General features: G+C 40.9%; 1 protein-coding gene across 6 annotated transcripts in view; it reads left to right on the top strand.

The window, feature by feature from the left end:
- Positions 1 to 22,393, top strand: part of NFIA (nuclear factor I A) — a 403,238-nt gene that overhangs the window by 243,290 nt on the left and 137,555 nt on the right. For all 6 annotated transcript variants that reach the window (XM_047788855.1, XM_047788853.1, XM_047788851.1 and 3 more), the window contains one exon: positions 16,344 to 16,418. In XM_047788855.1, coding sequence (XP_047644811.1) covers positions 16,344 to 16,418 — 75 coding nt within the window. The remainder of the gene's footprint in view (positions 1 to 16,343; positions 16,419 to 22,393) is intronic.

The raw sequence follows: 22,393 nt of genomic DNA, 5'->3' as shown, positions 1-22,393 counted from the left end.
TTATTATTTATGACAATAGCTATCATCTTTTGAACACATTCTGTTTTCTAGGTTCTTGGCTAGGCATTTTAAGTGCATTCTCATTATTCTTAGCAACACATTTATGAGGTAGGTATAGCCATGAGTGCCATTTCACAGCTGAGTAAACTGAGGCTTAGGACATTTGGGATTCTCATTTCTATAATACTGTCCCTCCTACCTTGTGATATGTCAATAATACCTTGCAAATGTAATTTTTGAGGGACAAGATGAATGAATATGTTACTATATTGATCCCTTTACAAAAGAAAAGACAAATACATTTCAGGTTCACCTTGGTTGATATTCAGCCTAGAATGTTTTGCTTTTCTGATCACAAACAGCTAAAAACTATGAAACTGAGTATGTTTTGTAATTACTTATTTTAAGTTAGATATATAACTTATTTAAGTGCACAAGTAAGTCTGGAGAAGCTTGATAAGTGAGGCAAAATAGCTCCTTTTGAGTGGACTTTCAAAGCAGTGGTAATAACTCGCTAAGAAGAATGGACCCTGGCAGGTTTGAATCCTTGGTTGCAAGCTGACAGTTGGAGGGAATGTTCTTAGCAACACTCACTTTAAGGGAAATTAGGTCAGGCTTCTGGAACATTTATCATGTATACCTGTCACCAGTCAGCCCCAGTCCTTAAAGTGAACTGAGATCACAAGCAATGATCCCTCCTGCTCTGAGTTGCAAAGGACATTCTAAACCAATAGTTCTACAAATATGTGAGTTTGGCAGAAACTCCCATAAAACTGAAGCCAACGCCCATGTAGTTGCTGTGGGAATTGAATTCCTTAATACTCTGTTTATAGAATTTTGAAACGGCAAATGGATTCGGTCTGTTCTGAAAAACAATCTGTCCCATGGCTTGTTTGGAATAACATCTAGAGTTGCTATAGAAGGATGTAGGCAGACGACCCATGTCTGCTTTAGAAGTCAGTTTCACCAGCCTCTGCTTGTCTCAGACTGCACAGCCAGGTGGGTTTTTGCCCAACTCAGGATATTATTTGCTAAAGGAAAGGCCACCTTCTACTTGAGCTAAAGAGATGCTCATTTGGTGCAGAAACTAGAGAAGTTAGCAAAATCCAGAACTAAAGGAGTTAGCAAAATCCAGAGCAGTGCAAGGGAAGATAGAGTGTATGGTAAAACCAAAACAACATAAATGAGTCATAACCCATGTCCTTTCAGTAATCATGTGGCATCATTCTGGTGGTTTCAGAGCCATGTCAGCAAGTATGGGGATCCCACACAGGAATTTGAGATTGTATCTGCATCTGTTTATGTGCATTTCAGCTCAATGAATATCAGTCATAAAGGGTCTTACGGATCGAAGTGACCATATTCACCACGCAGTCAAATCTCTCTCTCTACTAGGTTAAGTTACCATATCTTTTAAAGAAATTACTCATCTTTTTCAGAAATTCTTGTTGTGTAAACAAACCTAAAGATATAACAAAAAAATCTGCTACTTTATATGTGAAAATGGTTGAAGAAAGAGGCGATATTATTAAATGTTTGTGTAGGAATCAACCTTTACGTCTCAGGAATATAATAAGGGGATAAGAATAAATAGTTCACCTCTGTGTTCCTTTGTCATACATCTAGAGGGTCCACTGTGTGCTAATCACTACAAATGGTGGAATTAAAAAGATGGGATGTAGTTCCCACTTTTATTGAACTCTCATGGTTATGTGTGTGTGTGTGTGTGTGTGTGTGTGTGTGCGCGCGTGCTCCTGTGTCTATCTCTGTGTTACAGATCCTTAAACAAAAAATAATGACACCCTATGTGACATGCCCCAGTAGAGAGTCTTTTAAAATTTGGGAGAACTCAAAAACTTAAATTTTGTCTGTGAAAAGTAGCTTGTGAAACAAAGTTTTGTTTTAAACTATATTCTTAAGAAAGATGGGCCTGTTACATATAAAAGCCCAGAAGATTTGGGGGCTGAAAGGGAAGAGCGGGTTTGGAAGAAATCTACCAATGGTTTTTGCGGGAAGAATTAAAAAAAACAAAACAAAACAAAACAAAACAAAACAAAAACCAGCCTTTCATTATCACACTCTATTAAGCCAGGACCAGGAAACAATTTCTAATCAGCACTCTGATCTGGGCAGAGATTGTGCAGCCTTTTGTACCAGGCCTCAGATCTGTGTTCTCCATTCACACATGCTCACTTCCAGCTGTTGTCATTGAAATCCCACATAATCTTTCAAGGTCAAAGGGCAGTCACCCATGGCTGCTGCAGTTAAAAGGTTATGCTGATTTCTGTTGTCAAATATTGGCCCTTTTCTCTTCCAATCACTCCCATTCTACTTTTTCTAACAAGAAAAATCCAGCCTAGAATTGTATTACATGACTTTAAAGTCTTAAAAGTGTTCCCCCATTGTGCTAACACGACATGGCCTGAACAGTCTAATTCCTTCTGTTATATTTCACAAAGAATTTTCTGCTACTTCTAAAATACTTTGTGTTTGTGCTAAGCCAGCAAACTTCAAAGTCTAGTGGCCTGCACGATTTGTGGCATGCCGTCGTATCTGCAGAAATGTATAATACAGATCCTATAATTTAATAAACCCTGTGAATTATGGCATCAGTAACTGAGTAATTGCCGAGTAAGAATTGCACAAAGCAGGTGACTTTTAAAAAGATGACGCTCTTTGTGTATTGTGGTTCTGAACCTTCACTGATTTGATGATGTGTTTGAAAAACTACATCTCCCTATTTGTAATTTTTTTTCTTTTTGTAGCCTTGGAAAAGTCATTGCAAGAGGTCTTTTAAAATACATTGCTTCGGCTCATCAGTGATTTTCTTTCCACGCTTGGCGAACTAAAATCAGTGTTGAGTGTCTTAAAATTAGCACATGGCCTTGGCCTTCTTTCCCTGTCATTGCATGGTTTAGCACACAGGGAATCTGTGTAAATGGTTTCACAGCCATGTGAATTAAACCTAAAAAGAAATAAGAGAATGATGGGCATTAAGGGTTTTTTGCTGTTTTACATCCATAAACCAGGGTAGCCCTCGGGTGATCCAGTTTCATGTCTGTTTCATTTAAGGTAGCCTGTATCAGATATATTCAGGGAATACATTTCCTTATTTTTTTCTCTGGCATATGTAAGAGTTGATAAGCATAAACCGAAGCCATTACAAATAGTTTGATCCATTTGCAGATTAGCAGTTGTTATTATCCAAGTTTAGAGGAAACTTTGATTCAGAACATAAAAACAATTAAGGTTGCTTAAAAACCCCTTCTAGTTCAAAACCAGGTTAATTAAAAAATACTTTTAAGTTTATGGTGCATTAAAAATAATAACATTAATTTTAAAATAGTTATAAAATACTGATCTTATTATGTTAATTATACTGAAAGACTTTTTCTAACATGGAACGAAATTTTCTTTATTTAAAAAACGGATTTTTTGTGATGCTTAAAAAAAATTCCCTAAAACAAGTGTTTCTCTATTCTTGTACAAAACTAATTTGTAATAGGGTCCACTTGCAAAATACCTGTTTCTTATTATAGGTTTAATAAATGTATGATTCTAAATGTTTAGGGACAATGGGGAAATTGATTTGCTGACATGGCAAATCAACGAAAGAAAGACTATTTAGCCTGAGGGAGAGAAAATTAGAGACCGAGGAACCATCTTCAAATATGTGAAAGGTGGGAGTTCCCTTCGTGGCGCAGTGGTTAATGAATCCAACTAGGAACCATGAGGTTGCGGGTTCGGTCCCTGCCCTTGCTCAGTTGGTTAAGGATCCGGCGTTGCCGTGAGCTGTGGTGTAGGTTGCAGACGTGGCTAGGATCCTGCATTGCTGTGGCTCTGGCGTAGGCCGGCGGCCACGACTCCGATTCAACCCCTAGCCTGGGAACCTCCATATGCCACGGGAGCAGCCCAAGAAATAGCAACAACAACAACAAAAGACAAAAAAAAAAACCAAACAAATATGTGAAAGGTAACAGATTGGAAGAGAGATGAGATTTATTCTCCCTGTTCCAGAGGATAAGTGAGATAGGGTTATAGGAAGACAAACATATTAACTGAATTTTTCAAGAAATCAAACCTCATTATTTTGTTAATCTAATAAATGATTATTCCATTACTCAATGATCTTTAAAATCCCTTCATTTCCTATTCATTTTGTGATGTCGTACATCCAGTGTTTCTAAACATACAAATAAGTAAAAATCTTTTATCATTTTTTGATTTATATTAGGCACAGTTTTTTATTAAATGCTTACTTGTAGCTCAAACTCATAAACCTTCTCTATGTGAGGTTAAGCCATTACATTTAATTTCATGAGATACTACTCTTCCCTTATTAACTGCAAGAATGGAAGAAAGATGTGATAAGGCCTATGGGCTAGAGTAAATAATGAAGTGTCTGATATTATGTATGTTGGAATAAACTGTCGTTTCCGATATAAAGAGGACTAAACAAACCTGTGTTCTAATCCTGCTTCTACCACCAGCTCTGTGATCATAGACAAGTCACTTCACCTCTTTGAGCTAAAGCTTCCTTTTTTTGTAAAATGAGAATATTTTTAACTACAGAAGGGTTGCAGGAAGAATTAGAGCTACTATGTCTGAAGTGCTTAGCAGAGTGTCAAACACAGTAAATACTAGATAAATGAAAGCTATGCTTTTGATGAAAATTCATACTACCTAGTGTTGTTCTATGGATAAACTTTTCAGCTTAACTTTACAGCACCTGTTACCAGCTTGACCCATTTTCCTAACATAGATATTTTAAAGCAGATCGCAAGTGTAAAATGTAGATTATCCTTGAACCTTACTTTAAAAGTGTTAATTAGCACAGATAGTTCCGATTCTACTTTCTCCTCAGCACACTGGTACCTACACCAAGTGGGGAAAATAGGAAAAAGCAGAATAATGTATCAACAACAAACATTTGCCAAAATACACACGTTACCCATGTCAAATTATTTGGGGAATCATGAGTTCACTGATATTAAGGAACTCTTAGTGGCTTTAACATGTAAATGTCCCTTGTCGCACTCCAAGGGTGGGTGTGATAGTGTCATCTGAACTAATTTTACTATGGACATCTTTATTATCTATATGTCTGTGTCTTTTTTTTTTTTTTTCAATTCATTTGTGGTGGAGCATTTCTGTAGACTATTCTACATAACATGTTTTGGGAAGATGATAGGAACTTTCATACAGAGGATGGAACATATCATTATTTGGAGAAGAGCAAATGAGATGTCTCGGCTGCAACACAGAGAGTGTATTTTTGGGCCCTCTTGGAACTACTACCTGAAATGCTGAGAAAGTGTGTAGGTCAGATATTAAAGGGCTTTAAATACCTGGCTAAGGAGTCTAAACTTAATTCTCAAAGAAGTCGTGAAATACTGGAGTTCCCTGGTGGCTCAGCAGGTGAAGGATCTAGCATTGTCACTGCTGTGGGTTCGTTGCTGCTATAGTATGGGGTTAATCCCTGGCCCAGGGAGCTTTTTTTGGCACAGCCAAAAAAAAAAAAATCATGATATACTGACGGCTTTATTATCAGAGCAACCATCTATGCACCCTTTGCCTGCTGTGCTAGTAGGTTAGAGAGAAGATACCTAGCAGGCATTCTAAATTTCTTTGCCTATGGAGCTCTTGTAGAACATTTAAATAAATGAAGTACAACAAAGAGTATTGGGGAGTGTGGTACATTTGGAAGCTCATGCTCTGTTTAAAAATCTTCATATGCAAAAAAAAAAAAAATAGTACTCTGCCAGCCAAGGACAGTGTGTTTGCAGACTGAAACTGACTCTTGGACTGCTAATTTGTGACACTTTCCATTCTAAAAGGAAAGACTGGCACTTATGTTGGTTAGAGTAAGTATGAGGCTGCTATAACAAAGACCAGAAAATTAAAGTGGTTAAAGTACATTAAAATCTATTTTTCTAACTGTCCCAGATGGAAGGCTAAGTTGGCAGGGTGGTTCTATTCTCCCGCATCATTCAGGGACCCAAGTTCCTCTGTCCTGCTGCTCTGCCATCCCATAGGCACTGTCTTTGTGTACAGACCAAAATTTTGGAATTTGGGCTTAACGGATCAATAGAAATATCCCCCAACCCCACCTGAAAAAAACCTGTTTTCTAAGATATTCTAAAATAAGAGTATAGAAGTACCATGGGACTAGAGGTAAGCGGAAATCATTTACATTGTGCTTTAGAGGGCTGCTAAATCAGGGTATCTCACGTCCCTCGTCGGAATCAGTTTTTATTACACACCTAGAACAAGGGATCGAGCCAGGCGCTGTGGGCAGTGTCCCAATCAAGAGATGCTGCTGGCTCTTGCCTGGCGTGTTGTAGGACTACTGTAGGAAGACAGGAAAACAAACCACTGTCACGTAAGGTAGAAAGAGGCTGTGACAGGAGGCAGGTCCAGCAGAAGTTCTACTCAGCAGTACTGACTGAGCACAGCTGATGAGTATGCACTGACTGTCAGGTCAGGCAAGAGGAAGGAGTCACTGCAGGGAGCTGAGTTCCCTTCTCTTAGGTGGCTCCTAAGCCAGTGGGCAGCTCCCTGAAGGAGAAATGAAAATTCGAGGAGCGGAGTTGATGAGGTGAACTTTTCTTTAGGGGCACCAGCATGTGTGTTCTGAGAGAGCAGTGTCTTCCGGTTTTAGCCCAGGGCTGGCACGTCCCAGGCAATCCCAAGTCCTTGTGGAGTGTAGACGACTTGACAGGGAGGGAGCTCTTTTCCCTTTGAGTAGTCCAGACTCACAAGTATGCAAAAGCAAAAGCCCGGCCATTGACCTGTCTTTGACTAGTGATAGAACCACACTTACCACGGCAGAAGAGGCTGTAGATACAGTTGTCCCTTCCTGTCCACAGGATATTGGTTCCAGGACCCACGGGGATACCAGCACCCTCAGATGCTCAAGTTGCTGCTATAAAATGTAGTCATTCCTCAGTATCCACAGGTTCTGCATCCCCCTATAGAGAGCAGACGGGACATGCTTTCTGATGAAATGACCTGTGTATTGCAGTTTGCCTGCATCCATTAGCCCCATGAGATTTGACCATTTAGAGCTGAGAGCCCTTTGCTATTTAAACAGGATAAACAAAAATACCACCTCAGGTATCAGCTTTCCTCCTCAGGTACGTTAACTCTATTTCCTGGACTTGCAGACTTTCTCTCAAGGCCAGCCCTCCAGATGGTTTGTTCCCAGCTATGCCTTCCCTGACCTCTGAACAGTTCTGCAAGGTTACCTGCAAATCGAACCTCTTTTCCTTTAAGAGGTAGATAGATGTTCAGTCCCTTCATGAGATGAGATTTGGTTCCCATATAATGGCATTTTCCATAATAACTGCTGATATCATCAAGGTAAAGAGAGCTGCTTTTCCTAACCACCCATAAAAGAATTTAGCTTTTTACATTTCTGCCTCTCTGGAAAGCCTAATCTTTCCCCACTGTGGGTATGACTGATTCCAGGGTATTGAACTCTGTACTCTAATTGAGAATTCATTGAACAAGACTTCAGTGAATGAACTTTTTTTAGCCATTTTATCTAAAATGAAAAAGGACCTGCTCCTTATTTCAATCTCCTATACAATTGCTCCTGAGCAATAGTTCAGAATTGCAGTGAAAGTCAGATCAGTGCTCTGTGTGGCTTTTCACCTAAGACATACTTTTTTTTTTTTCTCTTCATTTTTTAAAGCTGTTTTTGAAGTCTAGTTGATTTACAATGTTGTGATAATTTCTACTGTACAACAAAGTGATTCAGTTATACATATACACACATTCCTTTTTTTTTAGATTCTTTTCCATATAGATTATCACAGAATATTGGGTAGAGTTCCTTGTGTTATTCAGCAGGTCCCCAATACTTTGAAAAGTATGTGTTTTTTGCACTCATTTCTGAGACACCCTATACAAAATGTAAATCTTGGGACCTTTTGGGAATGTTTATTGTATTATTTTATTTATTTATTTTTGTCTTTCTCTCATTTTAGGGCCACACCCATGGCATGTGGAGGTTCCCAGGTAGGAGTCCAATCAGAGCTGTAGCCACCAGCCTACGCCAGGGCCACAGCAATGCAGGATCCGAGCCGCCTCTTCGACCTACACCATAGCTCACGGCAACGCCAGATCCTTAACCCACGGAGCGAGGCCAGGGATGGAACCTGTATCCTCCTGGATGCCAGTCAGGTTCCTTAACCACTGAGCCATGACGGGAACTCCCCTTTCAGGAATGTTTAATCAGCTTTCCATCTGAAGATCTTTTAATGCTACCAACTGAATTCGGAATTACGTACTTAAATTTGCTTTTTTATTGTCTTTTCCATTTTTCTGTCATCTTGTAATAAAGTAGAACACCCAGATTACTGTTATTTCCCTGAAAGTCATCTTTGTGATTTGGTTTGTGTTAGCGAGAACGAAATAATAATCTACTCAGGTCCGCTTAGTAATTACGTTAGCTGTGTCATTTTTTCCCATCATTTCTTAAGTTTCGTTTCTCGTGGCTGTCTTCCTCTGGAGTTCATCAGTGGGTTTCCAAATAATTGGTGACGGAACAAAAAACCAGTTTCATAGTCACTTAAAGTTACGTGGAGTGTTTACACAGACCTTTCCTTGGAGATGTATTCTAAACATAGAGTAGCCAAGGCAATCTGATAATCTCATGATTCTGTGGAAGGGTGGTTACTTCAGGGTTTGTGAAATAATTCTACTCTTTATTTTTATTTTTCTGGTTATTGTACATTTGCATATATTCCATCTTTTAAATTACACACGTTTTACTAGAATAAGCTTGAGGAGGCAGGTTGCTAGAAGGAGATGGAGGATCTAGTGGTTAATTTATAGTGATTTTTCAGGATGACGAAAGTCCTAGTTTAAGTGTGGACTAGGCTTTTTTTGTCTAGCTTTTACATCCATTAAACAATGCTGCCTTTTATCTCTGTTTTTATTTGGTCTCTCGAAATACGAGCCATAATCACAATAGGACAACCCCAGATATTTCTCATCAGAGAATCTGATAGCATCTTCTCACCTGGAAGCTTTGTCTAAATGGTTTGCCCATTCTGTCCTTATCCTGCTTGGTTTGGAGGGACAATTTGGATGGTTCATTTTAATAATTTTCAGATGCACGTTGGCTTGGTTTTAGTGCAGATTACATTGCTAGAGATGAGAGAGAAAAAGAGACAGAAATAAGAAGTTCTTTCAGCGTTTTTATAAGAGAGGGAAGTAAACCTATGGAGCCCAATTTGAGCTGTGTTCATTCAGGGACACACAGTTTAGTGCATGCCAGGCTCCTCCGAGTTAGGACCTGGGGGCTGTACTGTATGGGGGTTGTATGCCAGTGGAAGAAGTTTGTACTGTACCCTGAACTCTCTGTGGGGCTCTTGAAGATTTATGAGGGGCAACGAGTTCTAAACACAGTGAATTTTTTTCAGATTCCCCAACACCTTGTTTTTTCCTACCTCAGGGCCTTTGAACATGCCAACCCCTCTGCCTTAAGAGCTCTTCCCCCTCCTTTTCCTGGCTGTCTCCTTAGTATCTTTCAGATGTCAGCTCCTAGGGGAGACCTCCCCTGACCACCTTTTCTAAAAAGCTTTTCCTATTTGTTTCCTTCATATTATTTATTCCCATTATACATTATTCCCAAACAATTCATTTATTTTACATTTTCAGCTGTGTCTAATTCTAGAGTGTAAATTCACGAAGGTAGGGACTGTATCTCAAACCCCTCACCCAATACCTGGCACACTGGAGGCTCCCAGTAAGTATCTGTTGAACAAATGAATCATCAGCTTTGCCTGTCAGGGAGGCAGCTCTGGCTGCAAAGTGGAGAGTGGACTAGAGGAGAAGCTAAGGCTGATGATAGAGAACGTAGGAGGCTGTCCCATCATGCTGGTGAGAAGTGAGAAGAGCCAGGGCCACAGCCAGAAAGGAGAGATGGAGATATACATAGAGTGAAGAAACAGAAATACAGTCAGTGGGGAGTCATTGGATGTGGGTGTTTGTAAAAGGCAAGAGTTGGGGATGACACAAAACATAGACAATGAGATGAAACAGTGGATGGTTCATTGAAGCAGGGAACAGAGAAGAGTCAGGCCAGATTTTTGGAGAGAGGAAAAGGAGCTTCACTTTGGACATGTTCTGTCTGAGGATACCCGTGGGCCATTTGGATGGAACTATCTAATAAGCGTTTTGATTTATGGGTTTGGAACCCAGGGCAGAGATCTTGGCAAAAGATAAAGAATTGAGAGTCATTGGCCTATAGATTGATTCATCCACTCATTCGACAAATATGCACTTACAAACTGCTTTGTCCCAGGTGTCAAGGACAGTGGTGAATGAAGCAAACGTTATTCTAGTTTCCACAAATATCAAAGTCAAGCCTGGTAGCTGATATGGAAATAAAGAAAATAGCATAAGACATATATACATAGGGAGAGATGAGCTCAAGCACTGGAACGACAACTTTTAAGAGATGGACAAAAGAAAAGGATCAGTCAATGGGGTTCCCATCCTGGCTCAGGAGAAACGAATCTGACTGGCATCCACGAGGACTTGGGTTTGATCCCTGGCCCCACTCAGTGGGTTAAAGATCCAGCGTTGCTGTGAGCTGTGGTGTAGGCCAGTGGCTATAGCTCCGATTGGGCCCTAGCCTGAGAACCTTGATATGCTTTGAGTGCGGCCCTAAAAAGACAAAAGATTAAAAAAAGGAAAAGAGGAGTTCCCATTGTGGCTCAGTAGTTCACGAATCTGACTAGGAACCACGAGATTGTGGGTTTGATCCCTGGCCTTGTTCAGTGGGTTAAGGATCCGGTGTGGGGTGTGGCCGTGAGCTGTGGTGTAGGTCACAGACATGGCTCGGATCCCTTGTTGCTGTGGCTTTGGCGTAGGCCAGCGGCTGCAGCTCTGATTCGACCTCTAGCCTGGGAACCTCCATATGCCACGAGTGTGGCCCTAGAAAAGACAAAAAGACCAAAAAAAAAAAAAAGAAAAAAAGTAAAAGAAAAGGAGTAGTCAGGAAGAGAGGATGATGGTTTGAATGGATGAACACTCGGGGTTCCCCTCCCAAGTCCTTAAGTTTTCAGAATAGATTGGTTGCTTTTTCTGGCAGCAGGATCAAAGTACGTGTATTCATGTTCACTCTGTTCAAAATGCATGTAAAGTCGTCCTTAAAATAAGGCATTTCAGAGTTTGGAACTAAAACAAGTATCAGCCCGTAAGCGAGTGACGCAGACAAAGATGAGCAAGAGCTGGAGATCAACCCAGATTTTCCCATTCAGTCTGAATCTCCTATTGTTATATGGGTTTTAAGTCAAACTTACTGCACATTGTGGTTGGATTTCCTTTGTTATGGTCTGTGGGATAAATGTGATGTTAACTTTGTCATGGTAGAAGGAGATACTGTGCTCTGTTTTGTCAAAACCTTGTTAGAGAATTTTTATGTATTTGTATGTTTGTTCGTTTTTGTCTTTTTAGGGCCACACCCGTGGCATATGGAGGTTCCCAGGCTAAGGGTCAAATTAGAGCTGTAGCCGCTGGCCTACACCACAGCCACAGCAATGCCAGATCCAAGCCATGTCTGCAACCTACACCACAGCTCATGGCAATGCTGGATCCTTAACCCATTGAGCGGTGCCAGGGACCAAACCCGCATCGCCATGGATGCTAGCCAGGTTTGTTATCACTGAAACACAACAGGAGCTCCCATGTATTTACTTTTACTTTTCAGGTCTTGTAACCCCAGGCAACACCTCAGGCCCTTACCAAGTAAAAGTCAACTAACTACTTGGATGGGGGTTGTTTTAAGAAGTGAAATTTCTTATGGACTTCTTCAAATGAATTTTTGCCTTTTAAAAAACTGTGGCATACATACATGATTTTTTTTTCTTTTTTTTTTTTTCTACTGAAGCATAATTGGCATAGACATTATGTTACTTTTGGGTGTACAGCACAATGATTCAATTTCTGTATGTATTGGGAAATCATCACCACAGTAAGTCTAGTCAACATCCATCACCCCACATGGTGCCATTTTATCTTAAAAAAGCAAGTTATATCCTCATTAAACTTTTTCAAAAGGTTGAAGAAGAAGGAATACTCCCAAAGACATTCTATGATGCCACCATCACCCTAATTCCAAAACCAGACAAAGACAACACCAAAAAAGAAAACTATCGGCCAATATCTTTGATGAATACAGATGCAAAAATTCTCAACAAAATCTTAGCCAACCGAATCCAACAACATATCAAAAAAATCATACACCATGACCAGGTAGGTAGGGTTCATACCAGGTTCACAAGGATGGTTCAACATACGCAAATCAGTCAGTGGCATACACCACATTAACAAAAGTCAAAAATCATATGATCATCTCAATAGATGCAGAAAAAGCATTTGACAAAGTCCAACATCCATTCATGATCAAGACCCTCACCAAAGTGGGTACAGAGGGAACATTCCTGAACATAAAGCCATTTATGACAAACCCACAGCAAATATAATACTCAATGGAGAAACCGAAAGCCTTCTCACTCAAATCTGGAACAAGACAGGGGTGCCCACTCTCACCACTGCTCTTCAACATAGTTTTGGAAGTCCTAGCCGCAACAATTAGACAAACAAAGAAATAAAAGGCATCCATATAGGAAGAGAAGAGATAAAGCTGTCACTGTATGCAGACAACATGATACCATACATAGAAACCCCTGGAGTTCCCGTCGTGGCACAGTGGTTAACGAATCCGACTAGGAACCATGAGGTTGCGGGTTCAGTCCCTGGCCTTGCTCAGTGGGTTGAGGATCCGGCATTGCCATGAGCTGTGCTGTAGGTTGCAGACACAGCTCGGATCCCGCACTGCTGTGGCTCTGGCGTAGGCCGGTGGCTATAGCTCCGATTCGACCCCTAGCCTGGGAACCTCCATATGCCACGGGAGCGGCCCAAAGAAATAGCAAAAGACAAAAAAAAAAAGAAAACCCTAAGGACTTAACCCAAAAACTACTAGAACTGATTAATAAATTCACCAACGCAGCAGGATATAAAATTAACATTCAGAAGTCAGTCGCATTTCTGTATACCAACAATGAAATATTAGAAAAGGAATGCAAAAATACAATATCTTTTAAAATTGCACCTCAAAAAATCAAATACCTCGGAATACACCTGACCAAGGAGGTAAAGGACTTATATGCCGAGAACTACAAAACTTTAATCAAAGAAATTAAAGAAGATGTAAAGAAATGGAAAGATATTCCATGTTCCTGGATTGGGAAAATCAATATTGTAAAAATGGCCATACTACCCAAAGCAATCTACAGATTCTATGCAATCCCTATCAAATTACCAATGACATTTTTCACAGAACTAGAAGAAACAATCCAAAAATTTAAATGGAACAGCAAAAGACCCAGAATTGCCAAAGCAATCCTGAGAAACAAAAACCAAGCAGGAGGCATAACTCTCCCAGACTTCAAGAAATACTCCAAAGCCACAGTCATCAAAACAGCGTGGTACTGGTATCAAAACAGACAGACAGACCAACGGAACAGAATAGAGAACCCGGAAATAAACCCTGACGCCTATGGTCAATTAATCTTTGACAAGGGAGGCAAGAACATAAAACGGGAAAAAGAAAGTCTTTTCAGCAAGCCTTGCTGGGAAACCTGGACAGCTGCATGCAAAGCAAGGAAACTAGAACACACCCTCACGCCATGCACAAAAATAAACTCCAAATGGCTGAAAGACTTAAATATAAGACAGGACACCATCAAACTCCTAGAAGAGAACACAGGCAAAACACTCTCGGACATCAACATCATGAATATTTTCTCAGGTCAGTCTCCCAAAGCAATAGATATAAGAACAAAAATAAACCCATGGGACCTCATCAAACTGAAAAGCTTTTGCACAGCAAAGGAAACCCCAAAGAAAACAAAAAGACAACTTACAGAATGGGAGAAAACAGTTTCAAATGATGCAACGGACAAGGGCTTAATCTCCAGAATGTATAAGCAACTTATACAACTCAACAGCAAAAAAGCCAACAAACAACCCAATGGAAAAATGGGCAAAAGACCTGAATAGACTGCTCTCCAAGGAAGGTATACAGATGGCCAGCAAAACACATGAAAAAATGCTCAACATCCCTGATGATGAGAGAAATGCAAATCAAAACTACCGCGAGATACCACCTCTCACCAGTCAGAATGGCCCTCATTAATAAGTCCACCAATAACAAGTGCTGGAGGGCTTGTGGAGAAAAGGGAACCCTCCTGCTCTGTTGGTGGGAATGGAAACCGGTGCAGCCACTATGGAGAACAGTTTGGAGATACCTTAGAAATCTATACATAGAACTTCCATATGACCCCGCAATCCCACTCTTGGGCATCTATCCGGACAAAACTCTCCTTAAAAGAGACACATGCACCCGCATGTTCATTGCAGCACTATTCGCAATAGCCAGGACATGGAAACAACCCAAATGTCCTTCAACAGAGGATTGAATTAGGAAGATGTGGTATAGATACACAATGGGATACTACTCAGCCAGAAAAAAGAATGACATGATGCCATTTGCGGCAACATGGATGGAACTAGAGACTCTCATACTCAGTGAAATGAGTCAGAAAGACCAAGACAAATACCATATGATATCACTTACAACTGGAATCTAATACCCAGCACAAATGAACATCTCCACAGAAAAGAAAATCATGGACTTGGAGAAGAGACTTGTGGCTGTGCCTGATGGGAGAGGGAGGGAGTGGGAGGGATCGGGAGGTTGGGCTTATCAGACACAACTTAGAATAGATTTACAAGGAGATCCTGCTGAGTAGCACTGAGAACTATGTCTAGATACTCAGATTGCAACAGAACAAAGGGTGGGGAAAAAAAAATGTATACATGTAAGAATAACCTGATCCCCATGCTATACAGCGGGAAAAAAAGAAAGAAAAAAAGCAAGTTATGATTATTGCATATTCTAAAAATTAGAGCTGTTTTATCTGAAATACCATAGAATGTGTGTTTGATATTAAAATTAACTGAAAATTGTCTTTTAATTCTCAACCTAAAATTTTTTCTTTTGCAAAAGTTCAAAGTAACCAAAGAGAAAGAATACTCTGTAGTGCCATTTATAATTCTCCAAACGGAATGACTTTTTGCATGTGTTTATGTACCTGATATTTAGCAAATTTATTGGTGCATAATATATGCTGTAGGTAAACTTGCTTCCCCTCAGTAAGTGGGAAAAATCTAGCTTTTGTCAATAACATAAATCTTATTTATGGATTGTTTGTTGTATCTTCAGATTAGTCCATTTTCTTTGCCTTTCGTAAGGATATTTTTTTTTATTTCAAAAAAGAGTTATTTTTTTCAAAAAATCCCTTAAGCCAACAACTTCTCCTTTGACCCTAATTTTAAAGCAGGTGATTCCACCAGCTCTACAGGCATATCTCTCAACTAGATTCTCCCTGTAAGACTCAGAATCAGAACGTTTTAGAGGCAGAGAGGGAAACGATATTCATAAATTATGTATTCCTTGCCATTTATAAATATGTTGAGTGTCCCATAAAAATAAATAAGCAGATGATGAGAGATATAATAGCAGATATCCTAAAGGAAATTAATTTTATCCAGCAAAAATTAAGCAGATATAGATTTCAAAGATTAAGTCATTTTGAACCATTTATTATCTTTTCTCAAAAAAAAAAAAAAAGAATAATAAGACTCAACCCACCCATCCACAAAAACCTCTTGTCTCAAAACAAATCTGAATTTTTACTTGCGCTCAGAAGAATTTCTTCTTAGGTTTCAAGGATTGGGGCTTGTCTTTTGCCCTCTGGCTTTTTAAAGATTCACTGCCTGGTGCCTGTAGAAATGAGAGGGAACATGTTTCAGTCTTGTTTGGTTTGAGTGAATGGATAGCTAATCCCAATCAGATGTTTCTTTAGAGACCAGTGTTTAAAAACTGTTATGGAATTTAGCTATCTTAGCTGATTCTGAGGTAGGCTGTTTTCATCCAGTTGTGAAGGTCTCAGAGGGCAGCCAAGGTAACCATTTATTTTAAATCATCTTTTGTTTCAGATTTCCTGTTGAACTTTTTTTTTTTTTTTAACCATTTCAGAAATTACCCAGTTGTTGTGTCATAGCTTTCCATAACCTCCAGATTCAAACCAAAAAACCATCCACATCACTAAATGACTATACCCGCCCACATAAACTCTAACTAGAGCAGAATATGAAATTAGACTTCACCTTTTTAATCACAGTGAAACTAGTATTTAGAATTCTCTTGTCAAATGTCTTCTGTTTATGACACTTTGTTTCTTTTGTTTTTGTTTCCCCAGGACATTTGGGCTTCCAGGACAGTTTTGTCACATCAGGTGTTTTTAGTGTGACTGAGCTAGTAAGAGTGTCACAGAGTAAGTATAATTCTGCTTTGATTTGGTACAGATTTGCCTTGGGTTTCTGCTTACTTTTTGCCTAGGCCGCCTAGAGACATAAATAGCTTTTGGAATCTCCTTATCTTATGCCCATTGGAAGAATTTTGCCTCGTAGTTTGTTTGCCAGCCAAGAATTTAAATCAGGGAAAAGGGAAGCTCATTGTCATGTGAGAAGTAGGAAAAGAACTGGGACCCTGAGTGTCTCACATATTCCCTAGAGTATAGTGTGAACCAGGTTTAAACAAATTCTGAGGCTTCCCGGACTTCTAAGAAATTCTGCGTTTTGAAAGAATTTGTTTTTGACCTTTAAAGAATGCTAATGCCCTTAGCATGAGTGACACCGTACAGCGTAATCATTACCAGCTTGTCAATAATCAGCAGCAACAGTGAATTAAGAGTACCTGTCACCACCCTGTTCCATTGATCAAAGGCTTATTGATTGTATTTTTGCTATGACATAATCCAGACAGTCCAAGGGGAAGGTATAGGATTCTCCCTCTCCCTCCCCCCACCCCAGACAGACAGACACACACACACACACACACACACACACAGACACTCACTGTTGCCTTCCTACAAAAACATCTCTTTGTTTCTGTTTAAAAGCATATTTAGGAGTTCCTGTCGTGGCTCAGCAGTTAACAAACCCGACTAGCATCCATGAGAATGTGGGTTTGACCCCTGGCCTTGCTCAGTGGGTTAAGGATCTGACGTTGCCCATGAGCTGTGGTGACCCCTAGCTGGGAAACCTTTATATGCCATGGGTGTGGCCCTAAAAAGACAAAAGGGGGGGCATTTGATAATTTAAAACGATGAAATTTTTTTTAAAAAAGCAAAATCTATAGTATAACAACTATACTTCAAAAAAATAATAATAATGGAGTTCCTGATGTGGCTGAGTGGGTTAAGGATCTGGCATTGTCACAGCTGCAGCTCAAATTCTATCCCTCGTGAGGGAATTTCCATATGCCCTGAGAGTGGCCAAAAATAACAATAACAATAATAATTTTCATCACATTTCAGACAACTTTACAAGTCCTTGAAAAAAGCATAAGCCTTGGGCATTGTGCCTGTAGTGATTAATGGATTAAAATAAAAGTTTCTAGCTAACATTAAAATAAAGCATACACTGACAATGTTCTAGGTCCCAATATCAAGGAAAAAAGATACCAAATATTAATCTGATCTTTTTATTCCCTTTCTACTTCAAAATACCACTTGTTGATAAATTTGCATTGTTGTGCATTGGTTTCAAGTACATCAAATACTTTGTGGAATGAGGTGGAGTAAAAATAAACATTTTTTATTTCAGGTTCATACCCTCCACTCACTGCATTACACTCTTGCAAGATTGATCGAGTAAGCAAGTCAATCTCATGACAAGATATCAGGTCAAGCAAACTGAGCCATCCTGATCACACAGGCTCAGGTTCTGTCTGTTCTTATGTCTTAAGAATCCAGAAAGGGAGATGCAAGGTTGGGGCAGGAGATCTGGAAGTAGAGGGAGAGAGAGTCTGTCTGCCAGGCACTGTACTAGGTGTTTGTGTATGTTATGTAACATTAATCCTTGCAATAAACTTTCCAGATAAGAAATTGCTCTCATTTTTCCAAATGTGCTAAATTGAGGGTCAGGTCATTTACCTGAAGTCAAATTAGCAGGGAAGAATTTAAGCTAAGTCTGTGTAATGCTCATCTGTACTCTTAGACTGGCCCAAGGGAACGTAAAGAAATCTACAACTCAAGACTAGATGGAAAACAGCAGGAAGGCAGCTCTGAGTGTTAGAATTCTAGAGTCAGGGACCCTGGGCTAATGCTAGAAGTTCTGGGATAGGGGAGTTGCAGCTCTAGAGAATGAGGCATTATGAGCAGCAGGCTATGACTTGGAACCAAGATGCTGTTGCCATATTATGGTGTGTACGCAGAGTACCAACCAGTGAGCTAGAGAGGAGAGTACCTGGTTAACTGGGAGGATATGTGCTGTGCCAAGCACAGCTGATTAGCCAGCCCTTTGCCATGGACAAATACAGACGCATTTGTATGTGTATTTTTCACCTTTAAGATTTTTTAAAAAGTAGTCATGGAGTTCCCGTCATGGCTCAGCAGTAACAAGCCCAACTAGTATCCATGAGGACGCAGGTTCGATCCCTGGCCTCGCTCAGAGGGTTAAGGATCCATCGTTGCTGTGAGCTGTGGTGTAGGTCGCAGAAGAGGCTGGGATCTAGCGTTGCTGTGCCCAGGGCATAGACTGGTGGCTACAGCTCCAGTTCGACCCCTAGCCTGAGAACTTCCATATGCCCTAAAAAGACAAAAAAATTTTGAAAGTGATCGTCATCCCATGTATTCCCCGTAATTTTAATAATAGTAGTAATTGGGAGTGTCTAGATGAGTCTGCCTGTCCTAATGGCATTATTGGGACATACGTTCATTCATAAAGCCCTTCCTGGGATCTGATCATAGCCTTAAAGAGTGAAAAGAAGATTGATGCACAAGACCTTTTTGATTCTTCCCTGGCTGCTGTAATGCCTACATTTAGTCTTTGTCACCATCAGTGTCCTGAGGTCTGGGAGTTTGTATGCGACGGCCCACACTGCTCAGAACATCCCCAGAATCATACCCCACTTCCACTCTCTCTGTGTCCCTTTAAGGTCTTACAGCCCAAGGCTTAGTGGTTCCTAACCTGACCAGGCTTCTGTTCAGTCCACCATAGCATGGTTGCCAAGGGATTTCTCCACCTGCCTTCAAGATTGCCTGGGGGTGGGGCCAGACCACATACTGAATCTGCAGCGGGCCCTGGTCTGTTTCCTGGCCCGTTTAGAGGGCTGTGTTGCTGATGCCTGGCATCGTGAGCGTCCTTCGGCTCTTGAATGCTTTTCGATTCTGCACACTGCTGTGTAATCGCTCTAGGACGCACTCACACATGGCCTCGTGCTGACTGAAACTGTTTGGCAAGAGTGGGACTGGGCTGTGTCAGCTAAACCATGGCTTCAGGCCAAACTGCCATCCAGAGCCCCCTCCCTCCTGCAGATCTTTAATCCAGGGTTGTTGGGGTCTGTGTCTCAAGATCGCCTTGGCCACCCAGGGCAGGAGCCCCCAGCTCGTGTTTCCTCACCCTCACATCTTTCTGAAAGACGTAAGCTCAGGCCACATGATGGAGTCAAAATCCTTAACCTCCTTTGCAGTGCTGCCCCCTTCCCCACAGCAGAAGAGCTAAGCATCCATTTCAGAGGTGTAGTGGACACTTTTTCCAGATAAGTGAGCTGGGTGCCTTCTGCAGCCTTGGGATAGAAATAAGCTAAGTGGCCTCTCCGTTGATTAAGTGCGTGATGTGAGCCCTGGTAGGAGCATGATGCAACATTAATATGAAAAATGACCATAGCCAGCGTTTATCAAGCTTTACCAAGTACCAGGCATTGTGCTAGGCACCTTGTAAACATGACCTCGCTCAGTCTTCTGGACTGCTGTCATTGTCCCTTTTTATAGATAAAGGAGATGGTGATGCACAAAGTTGAGAAATTTGCGCTTTTCACTTTGCAGTACTCAGCTAGCTCACTGCAGAGGGTTTTGTCATGACCTCTCCTATAACTAAGTGCATTATAGAACTAAACAGTCCAAAGTTTCTGCCTTTTTATTAAATTAGCATTTCTTGTTAGAGTTGATAAACCTTCTGATTATTAATTTGTGTAATAAAAAAAGTAAAATGATTTTCAGATAAACCAAAACAAATAAAATACTTAATTACAACAGTTTTTCCTGAATTTGTTTTCAGATTTGATTTTTTTTTAATGAATAGGCTTTTTTTTTTTTTAAGGGAAGTTTAGGTTTATAGTTAGAGGTTAACAGAAAGTACAGAATTTCAATACAGCCCCTGCTCCTCAGTTTCCCCTATTATTAACGTGTTTTGTTAGTGTGGTATGTTTATTACAATGGATGAGCTGATATTGATACATTATTATTACCTAAAGTCTGTAGTTTTCGTTAGGGGTCATTCTTTGTGCTGTATAATCTCTGTGTTTTGAAGAATGGATCTAATGATTGCAGTACCATGCGGAATAGTCTCATTTCCTTAAAAACCACCTGTCCTCCAGCTAGCCATCTTCCCACCCTCCCAACCCATGATCTTTCTCTAATTTAGCCTCTTACCGGGATGTTTCTGAGGGTCTCAATGTCACAGAGTTTCTTCCACTCCGTCACAGATTTCTCCTTAACTTCCTCTTAACCTATGCCAGTTCCACCCACTTCCCCCCAGTCACACCAACCTGACCACATACACGGCCCGGAAATTTCACACTAAAGGTGGCCTTAGCTTGAAAATCCTCCCTCTTTCTGGATCTTTCCAATTCAGTTTTTAAATTTGCGAATGTAAATATTGACTTTCCCCAGGTTTCCAGTTAGTTTCTGTTTTTAGTTTTCCTCCTTTTAACTTTAATAGAGGAGGGAGATGCTATTTCGGTATTTCCTCATGAGGATTTACTGAAATAACTATGTGCTAAGTTTGTTGTTTATAATCGTGTTACTAAAGGGTGGCAGTGGCAGAGAAACTCAAGAGAAAGCTGCCGGCTTAGCCTCACACGTTGAGACGTGAGGGTCAAGCGGCAAGGTGGCCTGACATTAAATGATCCTGCTCGGATGCGCGGGGGCTGTGGGAATCAGGGGCTCCTGCTGCCGGCTCCCACCACTTGTTCCCCTCTCACCCTTGCCTCCTGCCTAGCCACCTTTTAATTTTTTGCATCATCCAGAGTCGATGAAAGGCAAGAAAGGAGAGTTCTGTTTCACTTAGCAGCAAAGAGAATTCTGTACAGCATAAAAGCAAACATATTCATTCTCCTCCTACCTTTTCCTGCATGTGCTAGGACCATCTGAAAATAGTTCTGGTTATTTATCACTTTGTGCCGGGGGAGGCAGGGCGAAATGCAGACCACGAGACACCGCGCCAGAGAGAAAGAGAGACGTCTCTGCTCTGGGGGAGGGGGTTTACAAGTGCTAACAATGAAGTTCAGAATCGCTAAAGTTGTTTTAGCATAATACTCTGGGGAAAGAGACAGGAACCATCTGTTGAAATGGCTCTTACATGATGCTGCATTTTCAAACAAAGCCTTCTAGAAGCATTTTCAGATGGGTCTCTTTCCTATGAAGTTGCTGCAAAGAGAGCCCACTCTACTGGCTGCTACATGACGCCGCTTAGCTAGCTCTCTGTCAGCCCCCACGCTTGTTTATTTTGTACCAGTGTTTTCCTCGGAGTGTGTGCTTTGAGGCTGTCAAATATCCTTCCTGGGAGAAACCCAGAAAATCCTTCTGAAAAAAATCCAGTACTTCTGCCCATTTCCTTCTAAAGTGCTGACTCTTTGACTTGAAGTTGGTGGAGTGACTCCGAAACCTTAAATACTTCACTGGGAAAGAGGAAAACCGCAAATACACACAGGCCATTGTGACTCTGGCCTGGCCGGGTTCTAATTTTCTGGCAGTGGTTTGTACCCCCGAGTCGGCTGCAAGGGTTAAGTAAACTTCGTGGCTGGGGATGACTTCATGGCCCTGGAATTTTGAAAAGCCAGGGTTCTCAGTACGCTGTGGCCAGCCTTAGAGTCTTTGGGTGTGAAAAGCACTCTCAGTTACCCAGACTGATTTTGGGTTCCTGTTGCAGTGCTGCAGAATCTATTAAAATCCAGCAGCTGAATTGTCCTGGCTCTGCCACAAAGCTAAGCTGCTGGGTGGCTACAGGATTCCCGAGCTGTTTGTCAATGGAGAGTGGGAGTGAATGGAGCCAGGCGTATGCCTCAGCCTGGCATGAGGTGGCACCCTAGTGGCTGTTTTCTGCCTTAGAAACGTGCGCTCTGTGTTCTCACACGGGAATCCCAAGATCTCAATTGTAGTTCATTTTTGAAGTTTTCTTTTAAGGCTCTAGGTCCTTTGCGTGTCTTTGGGGACACATTTCCACACCCTAGGATTTTCTGGCCGCC

Source organism: Phacochoerus africanus, chromosome 8, assembly GCF_016906955.1.
Source record: "Phacochoerus africanus isolate WHEZ1 chromosome 8, ROS_Pafr_v1, whole genome shotgun sequence".
Lineage (NCBI taxonomy): Eukaryota > Metazoa > Chordata > Mammalia > Artiodactyla > Suidae > Phacochoerus > Phacochoerus africanus.
This window is presented reverse-complemented; position numbering and strand designations above follow the sequence as displayed.